General features: G+C 38.5%; 2 protein-coding genes across 5 annotated transcripts in view; both read left to right on the top strand.

Moving 5' to 3' along the window:
• The first annotated feature begins 1,250 nt into the window (after positions 1-1,250).
• LOC122093806 (nuclear transcription factor Y subunit B-1-like) lies at positions 1,251-4,888 on the top strand. 3 transcript variants are annotated; one of them, XM_042664292.1, is made up of 2 exons: positions 1,251-1,410; positions 3,982-4,888. In XM_042664292.1, exons 1-2 carry the CDS (start codon positions 1,356-1,358, stop codon positions 4,620-4,622), a joined length of 696 nt encoding a protein of 231 aa, XP_042520226.1. In that variant the 5' UTR covers positions 1,251-1,355; the 3' UTR covers positions 4,623-4,888. The 3 variants fall into 3 exon arrangements, with proteins under 3 accessions (XP_042520226.1, XP_042520229.1, XP_042520227.1); XM_042664295.1 differs by lacking the exon at positions 1,251-1,410 and adding an exon at positions 1,459-2,032; XM_042664293.1 differs by lacking the exon at positions 1,251-1,410 and adding an exon at positions 1,459-2,067.
• Positions 4,889-5,038: 150 nt separating this feature from the next.
• The window catches only part of LOC122093805, a 13,097-nt gene continuing 929 nt past the window's right edge, over positions 5,039-17,206 (top strand). Inside the window, exons 1-8 of one of the 2 annotated variants that reach the window (XR_006144563.1) lie at positions 5,039-6,776; positions 7,864-9,684; positions 11,291-12,470; positions 13,751-14,100; positions 14,185-14,385; positions 15,641-15,798; positions 16,321-16,412; positions 16,507-16,612. Coding sequence is in view for 1 of the 2 variants with exons in the window: in XM_042664291.1 (XP_042520225.1) it covers positions 7,978-9,684; positions 11,291-12,470; positions 13,751-14,100; positions 14,185-14,385; positions 15,641-15,798; positions 16,321-16,412; positions 16,507-16,538 (3,720 nt within the window). In the remaining variant the exon portion in view is untranslated. Of the gene's footprint in view, positions 6,777-7,863; positions 9,685-11,290; positions 12,471-13,750; positions 14,101-14,184; positions 14,386-15,640; positions 15,799-16,320; positions 16,413-16,506; positions 16,866-17,206 lie in introns of those variants that run through there. The other variant, XM_042664291.1, reaches the window with a different exon arrangement.

Here is a 17,206-nt window from a genome sequence, read left to right as displayed (position 1 = left end):
GTGATAATAAAGTCTAAAGAGATATGGTATTATCTCCATTTTTGGTTAGTATCAATGATCGGTTACAAGGTTATAGAAAATCATAAAGTCGCTTTCAATACTATCGAAAATTACAATACACGTGTTATCGGTTTGTCAGTAGCCAATTGGAATGAATTTTACTCTATAACAATTGAAAAACGGGAAAAATACAATTAGGGGAATCCTATGCTATCACTCTTTAGAGGATCAACCAAATTTTAACTATGCAAAACGAAGATCTTGCTCTATTGGAGTATGCAATTGGCTAGCACCACCTTTGACATGAGAGAACGTAACTGATCATAGACTAATCGCCCGACCTACATACGAAAATAAAGTCTCACTTGATCATACAGTGGGTCTCCCTTCAATACATTGACGGTTTGGTTTTATTTTTTTTATTTTTTTATTTTTTTTTAACAAGTGATTTCTTATTAAACTTCTCTTATGTGCACGATTGGATCACTAGTATACAGTGGCAAAGTGAAGTTGTCCCAAAGGATGGAAAGAACTTCCAAGACTAAACTGTGAAGCAACATAGAATGAGCTATTCCCACATATTTAAAATATTTTTTTTAGCTTATGCAGAGCTCCTATATATAGCTTTGCCAGCTCATAACTAACCTCTTGTTCAGTCGAGAACATTTTCTCAATCAAACACACTAGCAGCTTTTAGAAGCTAAATATTCCATTATTGCAATGGAATTTACAGTGAATTTCTACTTAGAACACTTCCAAATATTAACATTATCATTCAAAATGGTAGGTAAAAAAAATACTTCCAAGCTCTATAGTATATGTTAGCTAATGCTATCTTGTCTTTACAGGATCGGTCTCCTCTATAGCATATGTTACAGGGTAGTACAGATTTAAGGGTTGGGAGCCCTCAGACATGCAATCCAAGGCATGGATGTGCAGCTCAAAGTGCTTTCAACCCTTGGATCTGTGTTACATCCTCTGTCACGTAGAGATCGTGGTCCATCTTTATCTCTCTTCTCCCTCCTATGAAATGACATATCTATCTACGTTATTAGGGTTAGAATTGTTATTTCATTGACTCATTAGTGACAAGTCATAACTCAGCAATAATAACCTCGTGAATAGGAATATATACCCATTTCAAAAAGGTAATTAAACCCTAGTATGGAAAATAAACGTTGGGCTAGCTTCCTCGTAACATACGCCCTGTTGCCACGTGGATTAAACTTTCTTGCAGTATAAAACGAACCACTTGCCTGCTTCTCCGACCCAAGCATCAAATTCGAGAGAAAGATAGAGAGAGAGAGAGAGAGTGAAGGAGAGCTTACCATTCAGAGAGAGAAAGAAGAGGGAAGATGGAACGTGGAGTAGGTTTCCATGGCTACCAGAGGCTTCAGAAATCCAACTCCGGTAAAGTATATATAAACTTAGCTTAAGATTACCCAAATTTTACCAGAAGCCGTAACGCTTTCTCACGATTCTCTACTTCTCTGCAGCTTCTTCTCCTTTTTGTTTTTTTCTTTCTCTTTCCTTTTCCACCTACCACCCTCATATATCTTTATAAGTTCTGGTTTTTCTCTAGGGTTTTACCTTTTCCATCGATCTCACCATTGATATCTACCATTCATATCTTACATGCAGAAACTATTCTTTTAAGCTCCCAATCTCATACCATCTCCTCCGATTTCTCTTCCGGTTCAGTTTCAGTTTCACTTCTCTCCTTCCTCCTCTTGCATGTGGACGTATCGTTCTCTTCATCTATCTCCCTCCGTCTCTGTAAATCTCCCTCCCAAATCATAAATATAAATTGTGGGTTTTTTTTTCTTTTAAGAACTTGGATAGAACTTCTCCTTAAAAGCTAGCCATTAAGAAGAGGGTGTCCAAGTCCTTATAAACCTTCGCATCGGGGACGGAATTGCTTGAAAAAATCTAATCCTTAAAGAAAAGGTGCCCAAGTCCTTATAAGTCTTCACATTGGGCGACAGGCGACGGAATTGCTTCCGAAAAATCTAAAATGTTCATCGACTCTGCGGTCTCAACCTTTTTCTTTCATCCTTCCTTCTGCATGTCTGTAATTCTTTTTTATTTATTATTTATTTTCTCGTCATCTTCTCTTTCGCTAGATGATTTGCATGTTTGAGATTACATTTGATCTACGTAGTTTATGTTTTGAAGATGCTTTGATTTGGTTTCTCTTAGCTTTTTCTATAGTTTCTTGCCTGAAAGTTTCAGAGGTAAGAGGATTGTCTTATAAGTTAGAATTCCAAGCTTGCATTAATGGTTTGAGTAGCTATTATAGACGATATTTTTGGTGTATTGGTAGACTATAGATTGTAATTGTAAGCTATATAGGACGTACACGTGGAATCCATGCAGGAGGAAATCAGAATCGACGGGCACCATTCAGGAGCTCTCTTCCGCATCTATCGGCTTTGATAGAGTCGTACTGAATACAATAGTTTGATTCCAATCTGACGGTCTCTTTTAAAGCTTTGAAAGAAGGGGAATTTTCTTTTTTTTTCCTTCCAATTTTGACCTTGTTGTTTCTTATAGATATTTATGCGGAAAAAAGAGCTCGTGTTGGTTTTGATTTTTGTTTTTTTTTTTTTTTTTTTGTATTTCTCTAATTTCTCTAATTTCTCTAGACGTAAGAGAACCCAGGTGGCCAGCCCATGTAGGGCAACAAAGACATGGTTTATTTTAACCCTGAAGGACGTATTCCACGTACTCCGGTCCACGTGTTATTTTCTGGTCCGGCCTCCTTGGGTCTGGCTATATATTTTTCCATGTTTTGGGTTGGTTAATGGTTAGCCGGTTCTATATTGGTCGGGTTAGGGTTTAACAATTCGGTTCTCAACCAACTGGACTCACCCGCATGTGACATGTTTGCATCCTCCGTTGCTTTTTCTTTCTCTTTGGCTCTTTTACTCATGTGGGCCCAGAAAACGTTTGGAAAAGACCAAAAGCCAAAAGGTCCATCCACATGCTCTCTGTCACCATGATGTGTTCACACTTTGCGCTTCCGTACAGCAAGGGACAGGGTATTTTGGGTAGTTAATTTACCCTCAACGGCGGAGTGTATTTTCAGTAATTGAGGTACAGATCTGAATCATCAGACCACAGCGACCCAAATTAGGTATACCCTTTCGGACTCAGTATTAGTCATGGACGATTCATATCAATATCAGCCGATTCAATTCTTTTGCTTCTAATTATTTTCCATTTTTATTAAATATATGTCCTTCGCTAGCCTCTTTTGAAAAAGAAAAATCATTTCCATTCAGTTAAAACATTTTGATTTAAAAATAAAGCAGTATTCATTTCTTTTCCTTTTTGAAACCCAGATATACTCTTCTTTTTTCTTTTTTTTTTGGGTGGGGGGTTTGTAAATGATTGCTACTAATAATTCAAACCAGTAAGCATCATAATGCTCTTTTTTTTTTTTTTTTAACAACTTCAAACATCTAGGTTTTTTAAGTACAAAATTGATCATACCGGAATAAAAAATTGAGATGGAAATTGATCCTGATTCATTTTGATCCTTCTAATAATCCTTCTAACCAATGGTTATAAAGAGTTGCAACCATTGTTATTAGTCTGTGGATGATTTGTAGTTGTGTATCAAGTTGACAGCCAGCAGTTGTTATAATTAGCTATAACCCGTTAATCTTTTTGTATGAATCTTTGTGCTCGTCCTTACTTGATATCCCCATGTAACTGACCCCATTAAACTGGGATAAGGTTTCGATTGTTATTGTTGTTTATTGGCGGCAATTCTTCGTAGCCAATATACTAATACCATGATTTTAAATAATTAAAAAAAAAAAAGTTGAATGTGAAAGGTTTTGTAATATGGACAAAGCACCAGTACTGTTTAGTAAAAAATGGATGAACTATAATCCAATTCCAATTTCTGGATTTTCTGGTCAAAATTCAAATAATGCCAGCTTTAGCTTTGAATATCATGAATGTATTGTGTAGGGATGATGGTGAAGGAGATGAATCAGAATCACACCAACAACCCAAGCCACCAGAACAATCCAAACCCAAATCAGAAGCAGGAAGATGGGCAGGAACGCCGAGGTGATCAGAACTCTTGCATTGTCCGTGAACAGGATCGTTTCATGCCTATAGCAAACGTGATAAGGATTATGCGTAAGGTTCTCCCTAACCATGCCAAGATATCTGATGATGCCAAGGAGACCGTACAGGAATGCGTTTCTGAGTTCATTAGCTTCATAACTAGTGAAGCCAACGATCGTTGCCAGCGAGAGCAGCGAAAGACTATCACCGCTGAGGACGTTCTGTGGGCTATGAGCAAGCTAGGGTTCGATGACTACATGGATCCCCTCACCCTTTACCTGCAGCGTTACCGTGAGATCGAAGGCGACCGTGGCTCTATCCGTGGCGATCCATTGATGAAGCGAAGCGTCGACCTGGGTACTGCCTTGAATGTTGCAACCTTTGCCCCTGCGGCGTTTCATATGGGCCATCACCAGGGCCTCTTCGGCGTTGGAGGAGCTCATCTTGGTGGGTACTTCAGGGACGCGTCGGGCGCGGGCCCTTCTGCTCATGCTGCCATGGCTAGCCTTGATCCTTTTGCACCGTTTATTAACAAGTGAAGAGAAAGTTTCCCGTTGAAGATAAGTATAGTTAGTTTGATAGAAAGGAAGAGATTATCAGTTTTGGTGCTGTGGTATAGCGCCATACGATTGCAAGAACTAACTATAATAGCTGGTATTATCTATCTTTAATTCCTGTTTTCTTTTCTTTTTTTTCTAATCAAGAAGGACAACCGTGAAGGGTTGTTTTAACTGTAGTGGTTTTCAAGAGTTTTGGATCTTGTTCTTAGCTCAAATTTGAATAATTCATGAATGAGTTTTGTTTATGTGCTTGTTTTGTTCAATTTCCATTTCTCTAACCTTTGTTTCTTTCTTTGGTGTTTTACATTTACACCTCGAAAACATTTGCACCCAAAAAAATGGACTGTTGGAGGTTCTAACTACAAACCTTAAAGCATTAGGTGGAAAGAGCTCATCAAACATAAGAAGCTACCAAGGACAATAACTCCTAGAATAACCCTAGGTCCCTTTAAAGCTTTAACTAAGTGCATCCCATTCTAACCCAAGGTCGGGTTGAGAGATCTCAATCCAGGTTAGTCTTGGCGGGCTCAATCCATTTTGGTGTTGATTGACCCTAGCAGTCCATACCACCTATGCATGATGTAGTTTTGTATAATTAATATGGAAGAAAGGAACACAATCCGATAACGAGTACCTGTCTCAAGACACAATGGATGCAAAAAACTACACTGTTCTCGTGTTGAAGATGCCCGTGCTCATCCTTCCATTGGCCACGGGTGCTGGGGGTAGCATTCTCTCTCTCTCAATTACTATATTTTTTCTTATATTCTCTCTCTCTCAACTAGTCCTACATTACCGAAACCAATTTTATACTTAATTGCACTCTCAAATCTGTATTTTTTTTTTTTTTTTTTTTATTCAGATCTGAGTATACTCTTCTTCTTCTTTTTTCATGATCTTTAATCTGACTTCAAATCTATTGTGCATGTTGGAGGAGCTGGTAACGTTAATATGCTTCCCGCTAGGTTTCTGGAAATGGTTAGACGTAAGTCCAGGGCTCTCAGACTGGCCCTTTATCTGAACCTGGCCCACCTAGAATTTGCATGGTATCAGATGCCATCCCCAGGCCCATGCCATTAATCAAGCTGGGCCCAAACATGGGGTGGGGTCTCTATAGTCAATGGGTTTTGTAGTCTTCTCCCCTTCCCTCTCCAGGGATTAGATTGGCCAATGATGATAAATGATGGCCTCCTTAACATGATGCATAAGGCATTATAGATGATATGTTCAAAGTGTGTCGGAGCCGGCTTACATGTAGATACAAAAATGAAGAATCGAACCTGGGACCATTCGTCTATTTACACTATCCCCAATTCACCCTAAACATCTGGGCAACCCACAGACAGGTTTTTTGATCTTCTATTTTTTTCTCTTTTGTTTTTGTTTTCTCATATCTAATTGCCCTTTTATTTCGGTTGAATATGATGAAATTTTCACTCTTTTAATACTGAATTTTTTAGATTTTCTTCTACAAAAAAAAAAAAAAAAAGATTTTCTAGCACCGAATTAATCTCCGGTTTAGGTTTTGAAAATCAGATTCGATTAATAAATTTGTTGGGTTTTGTTTTATGATCAAAAAACCAAACCGATAAACCGGACCAATATACACCATTTCCTGTCTGCCTTTTTGAACTTGAAAATCGAACCCGCGCCAGATGGTAACGTAATCTGCACCGTCCGTTAGATGCCTCATCTATCATTCACTTCCATTGTGACTTAATCGACGGATCATGTCAGCATCCCAATCGAAGCAAACCAAGAATTCAAACTGTTTACTATCCCTCTCCCCGGCCTGGTATCCGCAGTGGCCAAACTCGCAAGAATGCTTCGAAACTTCTCTCTCTGCTTCCCTCTTTAGTCTCTCTCTCTCTCTCTCTCTCTCTTCTCTTCTCTTCTGTTCTCTTCTCTTCATTAGAGTACTGAGTCAAATTCATGGTTTTTATCTGAAAATGTCAACCCTCGAGAAGCTATTCGTCCAGATATTTGAACGAAAGAACTGGATCATCGATCAGGTTAAGCAGCAGAGAGATTTACACGAACAGCAACTTGCTTCGAAACTATTAATTAATGGAATTTTCCCTCCTCCGTGGTTGTGGAATGCTGGAATAGAGAGAGGAACTGTAGATTTCACTGGTATGCTTGCTTGATAACTTTTACCAGTTTTTGTGCGGACTTATCATTATGTTTTGGTCGCATTTCATTTTGAAATTGTTACTCTAGGGTTCCCGCTGCACTATATAAAAAATCCGGGAAGAATTTTGGTTAGGTAGAATCTGCTGTTTGCCTCCATGAATTTAAACTTTCAAACTTTTTGAGCATCTGGCATCACGTCCAGTTTCACGTGTTCATATCAAAGATGTCTACTGTCTTATGCTCTTTGCATTTACCAAACCTTTTAAACTGTTTATACATTTTGGTTCTTTGTTAGTTTTAGATTTGATTTACACCAGAATTAAAATTCTAATATAGCTATTTTGGAACCCCAGAACTTGTATTTCTTTTGCGAGAATCTGCCAAGAAGTGACGCACCGAAACAAGATTGTTGTTTTTGTTGTTGCTGTGTTTCTTTCCTTCTCCTCTTCCGTCTCTCTCCTGGGTTAAATGACGTCAATTTTTGAACTACTTTTGAAAATTTATTCATTCCATGGGGCTTCCTCTTCTCAGTGTTATCGAATTTCTAAAATTTGCAGAGAAAAAACATGTAGTGGTGTCAAAGTCACGCCTACGTCAAGATTCATAGAATTTAAGTAGGCTTGGGAATATGCTATTCAAAATCTAATATAATGTGGGTTTGTTGTGTACTTTTATAGTTTGTGATAGAAGAGATGAGCTTTAATTCCTCATGGCAAATCAGACCTCTCACGGTCATTAGATTATTATACTATTTGGCACTTTTTCATAATCAAAACCCATGAAAATGTAGCTATATGTCACGGAAAAGCTTCTCTCGATAAAAATGCCCAAGAAGGAGATCTGTAACAGTGTTGGAAGCTAATAGATTTGCTCTATTGTTGGTTTCTTTCTCATGTAGTGAAGATATTTATTTTCTTGGAATTTTCCTGATGTATTATTTATGGTTTGTGTGAGGGCACAAATCAGAAAATATCAAAAGAATGTACGCTCTCATGCATCTGCCCCTTTTCTTGCTAAGATGACATTTAGGTATGCTTCTGTTTGAGTGCCCACATACTGGACTTCTCTGATGATTATCTTCTTGCAGAGCTGAATAAAGAGGACCTTATCTCCAGCCTCCTAATCCCATCTCTACGATCCAAGGTCCCTTCTACTAGTGGTCACTGCACTTTTTACAGCAACCCAGTTGCTACATCAGATAATGGACATACTTCAGAGAGCTTATTTTTGGAAACTTGTGCTTCCAACAAATATTTTGAGGCAGGGGGCAGGTTTTGCCATCGTACCTAAATGCCATCTTAATGAAAATGAGCTTGAACAGAGATGTACCTTAGACGAGGCTTGTGAGCTAGGTCCTACAATCACTTCTCCTCAAGACCAGACAAGTGCAAGGACCTCTGATAATTACTTTGAACCAGGCCAATCACTGGGAAGGATCCAAAGGTCCAGGTCAAGACAAAATGCTCTAGAACTTCGAAATAGTGCAAAAACAAACCCGGAAAGGCATTCAAGCAAGGAAGGTAGTCATAGTGTTTATTCTGGTAGAGTTACAAGGTCTAGAACTGCTTGTCAACTGTCTAACAATGTCAATGAGTTGCTGGAATTGCATAAGGCTTCCGATATTGCTAATGATATTGGTCATGGGGTTGCACTAGCAAAGACAGAGAAGTGTCAAAGAAGTGGAGATGACACCAGTGATCATTCTGGTAGACTCATCTCTAATAAAGATATGGCCAGAAATACAGCATCTAGTATTCTGGAGTTCAATTACCCTGAAGGGTTATCAGAAGCTAATGACCCAAAAATACCAAATGATAGATTTGCATGGTGTAGTTCTGTTTGCAATGATCAACATTCTCGAATTGAAAAACAATTAAACAGGGTTGAAGGACATGACCTCAAGGAAGCATCAGATGCTCAAGTTGATATCCTGCCATGTCATGATGCCAATGGTATTGTTAACCAAGAAAAGGGGAATACTGACATTGCAGAAACTGAGATTGTTTCAAATGGGCCAGCTGAAGCCTGTTCTATTCTACAGCTTAATCGTGCCAGAGGATTTTCACTATCTAATTATTCTTCAAAAGTAGCCAGTGGTAGAGTTAAACGGTCTAAATGTTCCTCTCCTGATAAACCTCGTCAACTCTCAGAACCATTGAAGTGGGTTGAAGGAGATGACCTCCAGAAAGAATCAGAAACTCAAGTGGGTATCCTGCCATGCAAAGATGACCCTGGTATTGTCAATGAGGAAAACGGCATCTTAGGAATGGAGCATGTTTCAAGTGAGCCAGCTCAACCCTGTGCTACTCATTCTCGGTCTAACATTCATGGTGCTAGCCATAGAGATGGGTTGGAATTGTTAATCACTAGGCTACCTTCTGAGAGTGGTCCGCTTTTGGAGCCAAAGCAGCTTGTCTTTGATGATGTGGATGTACACAATTTGAATGAGGGTGTTGATCCTATGGGAAGGGAGATTCAAGGGAAATCACTAGAAATAAGATCCTTTTCATCGGTGCCTGCTGAATCTTTCGAAAAGCTAGCCACTACTAATTTGAGTGAGTCTATTATTGCAAAGAATTCCATTTTATCAGAAAAAACAAAGAAGAATTCTGTTGAGTGTTCATGGCCTAAGTCTAAGCGGAGAAAAGTTGAGGATCGATCAAGTAATGCCTTTACTGCTTCTGGAAGGTTAAGGAGGGGTAAACCACTTCAGGAGATTCATGAGGAGACTGATTATAGATACCTGGAAATTGGAGAAAAAGAGGTTGAGGCTATCTCAGAGGTCCAGCATTTCCCTCCCCATGAAATAGATATTGCTCAACCCGATGCTATGGAGAGCTCTGGTGTTGAAATGCCTTTTCAGGAAGTGGAGTGTTTGGAATCTCCAACCAAGTTGCAAGTCAAAGAGGTAATTGTATTTTTATTGCACTTCCTCTCTTTCTCATAAACAATTAATAGTATTCTTTGTCATGTTCAGTATAGCAAATCCAAATACACACCCAGACACTAATACAAATACAAAAAGACACAAACGCAGACAATCAGACACATGTGGTAGTCTTCTGTATCCACCATTTGATTGTACAACCTAGGGAAATTGCCTGGGTAAAATACTGATCTTATCCGATGATATCGAGTGCATTTGTGCTTGTGGTTCTGTGTGTATTGAATTTTTTAAGCCTGTCAACCCTGTTGAGTGATCCTTACCAGTTTAAAGTTCTTTGTTTTGGAACATTGTTACTTTTTTTGTTCATACCTGCAAAACAGATTGAGACACCTTGTGAGTATTCAACTTAACCAGGATGTCCAGAAAATTAAATCTATTTCCTGCAAAACGTCCATGGTGTATGCATGTATGGATGTCTTCCTTACAGTCCAAAAGTACTTAATGGATAGAATGATTAAGGTATTCATTTAATTTTGGTCCTACCATGAGTATATAGAAATGCTCTCAACTTGCAAGCTAAAGAGGCAATTGGCACTGGAACACAAAACCTCTCATTTAAAACTCTGCACTGATTCAGCTAAGCGGTGATTCTTTGAATGATTAGGATCAATTGATAGGGTTGATACAGTGCTTTGAAAATTTCTTAGGTGACACTGCACTTACTGGACAGATGATCCTACTTTCTCCTTTTCACAAGGAGTATGGTGCTACATGCTTGTTTCATTCCAACTAATACCATGATCAAAGAAGACGAGAAATTGTATTCCAGAGCATAATTCTACATGATATTCTCATACATCTAGAACAAATTCATGTGTATTGTTAGTAACGAGAAGTCTTGTGGCTGAGGGTACCAAACACTTACTTAGATCCCGGGCCCTAAGAACTTTCCATTTGTCACATATTTATAGTAGGATCTATATAGGGAAATATCCTGCCTCATATACTATACATTTAAAACATAGTACAATCAAAGACCAAATGATTTTTAACCATCTCCTAGTACCCAAATAAACCCACAGGATGTGCTTACTGGAAGCATTAATCCATGCTGAATTTTGCGTTATTTGATCTCTTAGACATGACCCACGTAAACACTGAGGTCCTAGTGTCATGTGATGTGTCATCCATTTAGAGGATCAGGACCTTTACCAATAGTTCCCACCTTAAGATATAGTTTTTGAATGTTTGTTGACTGTCCAAATAAAGATACATGATGCTCCCTTGGACAATCCATCCATGTTGATTTTTTTTTGCTTCATTGGATCTGTCAGCCAGGATTCTCCTAACACTGGGTCTTGAAACTCCAACCTTCAGGCAAAGGGCTGATTATAAGTGCCCCAAACTTGTAGAATTGTCTAGGTATGCAGAAATAAAACTATGCCTGCTATTATTTCTTTCATAGGTCGATCCCATTAAATTAATGTTCTACTTAGTACTTTGTGTTTGACATCAATGGTCATATCTATCAAAGAGATTTATCTAATTTGAATAGCTTTAGTTTTCTGATTTTATTTAAATTTTAAGCAGTCATGTGATCGTAATGGCTTATGACTATATTTCACAGGGTGAGCTTGTCACGGAAGGGACAGATCAAAGTGCAGAGTCAGCCTTGACATGTAATGATGAACAAGTAGAGCATTCTCTGGAAGACCATGGTTCACTTCCATATTGTCTGGTTGGCTCTTCACTTACCAAGTATGTTGACTTGATCGTTGCTGATCAAACCATACCTGAATTTGAGGGATTCAGTATCGGTGAAACAACAGAGAGTGATCTGCCATGCATTGCCAAAAATGAAATTGATCTTGATCATTCAGATCTTCTAAGCACCTCAATTGGACAGGTTAGTATTCTGGACCAGTTATACAGGTCTTATAAAATGCTTATGCCACAACCCCATGTTTCAGCAAAGTATAAAGTGCATCGAACACCAGACATATACCAGTCTTTACCTAATGGACTTCTGGAGCACATGGACCTGAGGAACTCTCTGCTCTTTAATGCAAATGAAAGTAAGCAAGTTAAGTGCAGCTACGATGGGATAAATGAGGAAAATTTCCACACTTTTCTGGGGACGCCATACTCTGAATGCATGTCATCTTCTAGTGTTCGATTTGGTTGGGATGTTAGTAGACCACCTTGCACACCTCCAGTTGGAAAGCTCTGTCAGAGAAATACTTCAAAATCCTCCAATCATAGTTTGGAGAAGCAAGAGTATAAAAACCCAGAGCTTACTTGTTTTAGGATTGAGGAAGATCCCAGCATTTGTGAGGAAAGCGGGGATGCAGATGAGATTTTTGATCCATTCCAGGAAGGACATCAGTCATGGGGGAAGAATGACTCGGCTATAAGAAAACCACTTGCTGATGTGGCTAATGAATGTCTTAACTCTTCTGCATCTGTTTCTTTGGCTGATAAGTTTGTTGAAAGAGGTAGCCTAGAATCTGTTAATGCAGGTTTTAATATCACTCAGACCCAAATGGATGCCAAACAGAAGCTTAGTTGCTATGGAACTCGGAGAAACTATAAGAACAAAGATAAGGAGAATCAATGTGCTTCGCTAAGTGGCATTGGTGCTTGGAAGGCCACCGAATCTCTTAAAAATAGGTTCAGCAAGCCAAAATTATCAGGGAAAGGAGGCCAGAGTTTATTGGGGAAGGGGAATCAACGAAACAATATTGTGTCCAATATGTCATCGTCTATACCATTTGTTGAACAAAAAAGACCAACTGGAGCTTTTACAGGTAAGAAATTTGTTTCGTATCCGAAAAAATTATTATTTTTCATTCATGTAAATGAGATGCATACTATTGAAGTCCACCTTAAGATGCTTCCACATATTTAATTACAGACAAAGATCAACCGCTTGTGACATATGAATGGGTTCATTTGATCTGTTTTGGGCCTTTGGCTGGATTCAATATTGGTCTACCGGTCAGACAATTATTTATTTATTTCTAGTTTGTCAAACTTTTCGTTACATATCTGAGATTTTAGCAACTCAGTTTCTTGTTCGTCCTAAGTTTATGACCTTGGTGGAAAACTGCCTTTCAGTGCATTCAATTAATGAGCATAACTTGATTGTTGAATTCACTCTGCTGGATGCTTCTGCCATTGTTATTCAATTGGCTTGGATATAAATGTGTGTACACTATCTTCAATTAATTGATTGATCTGGTCTGTCCACATCAATGGTCCTTGTTATACCCAATGATTCAACCTATTTATCTCAACCGGACCCTAGTTTGGGTAATTCTCCAGGTTGAATGTGTATGCAAATGTTCAGACACACTCATGCCGCATGTTGATATTATGTCACATAAGTATCAATTTGGTGCTCATCTGGATAAAAACTTCTATTTGGGGACCTTGGTGGTACATGTATCTAATAAGGAGAGCCATATTGCTTAGAGCATTTAGGAATATATCTCATTCCAATGGTGGATGAAGTTGGCTAATACCTTGGCAGTAAGTTGGCCAACCAGGGGGGATAGATATCACATGTAAGCAGGGCCTTAATCAACCATGCAAATCTTGAGTAGTTGTTGTACTATATTTGCGTCGGCTGTGCTGTTGAATAATAAAGTTGTTATAAAAAAAAAAATCCACCCAGCTGCAGCTAAAGGTCATATCAGGTCAGTAGGTTCATGATTGGACCTAGTACAGCTTTCACCACTAACTTTTCCTGGTTTCTTCCCTCAAAAATGTTTTGTAATTATTGACTTTCATCCCTGAGTCACATCTTGTTAGCTTGTCTGGAATGGCACATTTTCTTCTGCAATCAGTTAGAGAAGCCTTGCATTAACATTGATATAAAAAAGATATTGACCTTCATATACTGAAAAATGTACTAAAAACAATTAACCATAGATTTCTGGGTTTGTTGTTACTTAGCATTATTGATTTGTTTGTGAATTTAATTTATGCTGGTTGTCTCAGAGAGTCTGGAGTTGAGGAGTTTTTTTCTTTTTCTTTTTTTAGAAAAAATTGACTTTACTTTGGTGCTTATTGGGATTCCTTGCAGGAAAGAGGGATATTAAAGTGAAAGCCCTGGAGGCTGCCGAGGCTGCAAAACGTCTTGAAGAGAAAAGAGAGAATGAGCGTAAAATGAAGAAAGAAGCAGTGAAGCTTGAGCGAGCAAGATTGGAGCAGGAAAATACCAGGCAACTAGAACTGAATCAGAAAAAGAAAGAAGAGGAACGGAAGAAGAAGGAAGCTGACTTGGCAACAAGGAAAAGGTTGAGGGAAGAAGAAGAAAGGAAGGACAAGGAAAGAAAACGCAAGTGTATTGAAGAAGCAAGGAGGCAGCAGGGAGAACACGAGGAGAGATTAAGACTTGAAAAAGAGGAAAAAGAGATTAGACGCCGGGCTGCAGTAAGTTGCCTTTAGCAGAATTTTTTTAGAGATTCTGTTTGCTTGTTTTATTGCTAGCATCTGTGATGGTTGTCTCTGCCATAGGACGAGAAACAGCTCAAGGGAAATGAGCAGGCAGATGAAGCAAGAAAGCTTCAAAAAATGGGAAAAGGCAGGGAAGAATCTGACTGTAGGAAAAAGACCTACACAGAACTGACTGCCATGGTTTCTGCATGTGATACAAGAGAAGCTAGTGATTTTCATCAAGTTTGTCAGGCTTCAAATGAGTCTACTGAAATTGAAAAGGTAAGAGTTGACACCTGAATTCAACTTGCATGATTGGGAGGCAATAGTTTTGTGCAGAGTTCTTTTATTCTGTGTGCCTACCCCATGCAGTGGGCATTTCCTTATGGTAGTACAAAGCACTGGATATGAGGACTATTTACCCGTGATCTAATCTATTGCATCCTTGTGTGTGGTGTTAGATTAAAATAAGTCAGTGAAGAGCATGATTATGATATTCCAGATCTGAGAACTAGGGAGCCGTAAACTTTTGAATCGTAAAGCAGTTTCTCGTTTCCCAATTCCATCATCCTGTTCAGTGGTCAGAGGATAGGAGTACCTTTCTTGTGTCACACATTAAGCAAATGCCAAGGCATGCTCTTCAGAGTTCAGACCCATATTTTGGCCTGAAACTTCAGGGAAACCCTAAGTAAGCATCTCTAATCTTGTTTAAAAAAAAAAAAAACACCCTAAATGGTGGTTTGGTTTTGTACCCTAGGTTGGTAGCGTACCCTGTACACTATACGCTGATGCAACTTTAAATATAGCCTATGCTACATATCATCTAGTATTAGAACCCTCAAAATTCAATGAAAACAACTAAAATATGCATTAGAAATGAAGAAAAACCATCTAATATTGCTCAATGTTAAAGTGTTACAAGTAGTCAAGTACAAATGTACAACCAATGTTAGAATACCCCTACGAAACCATTCCTCCAACTCTATGTCAGTACCATATAGAGTTTAGGGAAGGATCGAAACCTTTGGGGAAAAAGGGTATACCTTTAAGTTTGAATCTCACATAAATCTCACTCAAATACGGAAAATCATCGTTTTAGATGCATTTTAGTAGTCCCCAACACTTTGTTCCACAGGCAAAACTTTTATACGCATTAATTTGAACCAAAACCAAAATTTCAGCCAAAATGCCATTTCTATTTAAACCTTGCATTCCTACTGAGTTGCACTCAGTTTCATTTCAAACTTCATTGAAGCCAAAATATTTTGCTTCGATTGAGATTTCGAACTATATTATAATGTTACCTAGCCTTTTGGCATTTTCAGCACCTTTGTAGCTGGAGCATGGAACAAGGCTCCTTCTCATCCTCATCGTGGTGAATTTTTCTTTTCTTGTTTTTGGACTGAGAATGCTTTCTTGTTTCACATTTTTTAAGAATTTCATTTACAAATTTACACTTCTAAAACGATTCTGAAGTTATCTTCTTGACTGGCACATAGAGCCTTTCACTAAACGAATTTTCATGTACTCCATCCAGAAAATTTGCAACCCATATAAGGCACATGAAGATGTTATCTCAGTTACTAAAGGAAGCCCGGAGCAGTCGTACGCAATTTCCCCATACCAAGAGTCAGATGGCGAAGAGGAAGAAGAGGATGGCATGCCTAATCAGAAATTTATCCCTTCATGGGCCAGGTAAACTGGCTCTGCCATGTCAAACCATGTGAAATTCTGTTCTGTATGTGTCCTTATATTTTCAATATAGAACTATTGACTTAACTGTCCTTTGTTAGTACTTGGCTCAAATCAGTGTGATTTCCTGGATGGAGCTACTATTTGATTGTTCCACCTAAATTTCCTGAGAAAAAAATATTGACCAGATTGGCTGATAGTTACGATCTGGCATAGGCATTTGTTTCTCCCTTGAAAGTATAGTATATTGAAGTAATACAATCGATATATCACTTGTTTCTCCCTAGAAATAATGGTATCCTGAAGTTTTACAATAAATTTATCTTTCTCCCACCGTCTTTTTGGAGGATGCGTTTGTGTGGGAGCCTTCAAATGTGGGTCCCAGTTCTTAAAATGTGCACTATGGGACATGTATTTGGAGCAGATGCATATTTTAGAATTGCATTAAATTTACTATAATACTTACAATTTGGTAACTATTAATTTCTGTGGAACCTATACTTAATAAACTTCTGTTTGCTGCAGTGAAAACTGTCTGGCTCAACTATTACCCACCTTAAAGAAATTGGACCCAGATGCAATTTTCCCCCCATCGAGCTTTTGCAGTATAGCAGAAGGTAGTCACCTTGTGTTCCCTGAACCCAGGGCATTCTTTTACCTCCTATTGGCTATGGCTGGACCTGTAAATAGCTTACTTTCCTTTCTATGCAGTTCTTTTGCCTCGAAAGCAACAGCTGAGATAGGTGGCAATTTTTATAAGCTGGAGAGTTTCCTGCTTTATGTGGACAAGTGTTATAGCTGCTGGGGAGATTGCTAGGTATGTACAAATGAAGATGTATTTGTCCTGGTGCAATACGAGTTATTGGAAACAAATTGGATATTGGACTCTTGAGTTAGATTGCTCCAGTTTGGTCAATGGGTCAACCGAATTAGCCTAATTATATTGCTGATATGTTTAGCTGTCTTTTTATTTTCTTTGTTTTTTCTCTTTTGATGAAGTCCTTTCCTTTCTGAATGGGTAAGTGGGTGGGTGTATATGAATGATGAATCGGTTGCTTCTGCCAAGTTAATCTGGTTTTCAAGTAAAGCTTGTCTTTAGATGCATCTTGTCCCACCGTGGTCATTCCTGAGTTTATCAGTCCTGTTGGTCACCCAGTATGGGTTCTAATAATGTTTCAGTTCTGGGGATCTCACAATTTATGCATCGGCATTTTCCACACAAAATAGTAACAATATCTCGTAGCCCATGAAGACCATGAAACTTTGGCTGGCTGGGCAGGACCTTCTTATTCTTATGGAAGTATTTTATTTCCTAATTCTGCTTGACTGAATTCCCAAGTCAGTAATTTTTTTTTTCTTTTAGAAGTAAAGATTAATTTGGTGGTATGTATTTTTCTTTTTTTTTTTTTTT

Source organism: Macadamia integrifolia, chromosome 11, assembly GCF_013358625.1.
Source record: "Macadamia integrifolia cultivar HAES 741 chromosome 11, SCU_Mint_v3, whole genome shotgun sequence".
NCBI lineage: Eukaryota > Viridiplantae > Streptophyta > Magnoliopsida > Proteales > Proteaceae > Macadamia > Macadamia integrifolia.
Note: the sequence above shows the minus strand (reverse complement) of the source record. Positions and strands in the feature narration are given on the sequence as shown.

What these genes read in the sequence shown, in the direction of transcription:
- LOC122093806 (XM_042664292.1), top strand. Translation starts at nt 1,356, where the DNA reads ATGGAACGTGGAGTAGGTTTCCATGGCTACCAGAGGCTTCAGAAATCC. An exon ending in GCTTCAGAAATCCAACTCCG is followed by an intron (nt 1,411 to 3,981) that starts GTAAAGTATATA and finishes TGTATTGTGTAG; the next exon opens with GGATGATGGTGAAGGAGATG.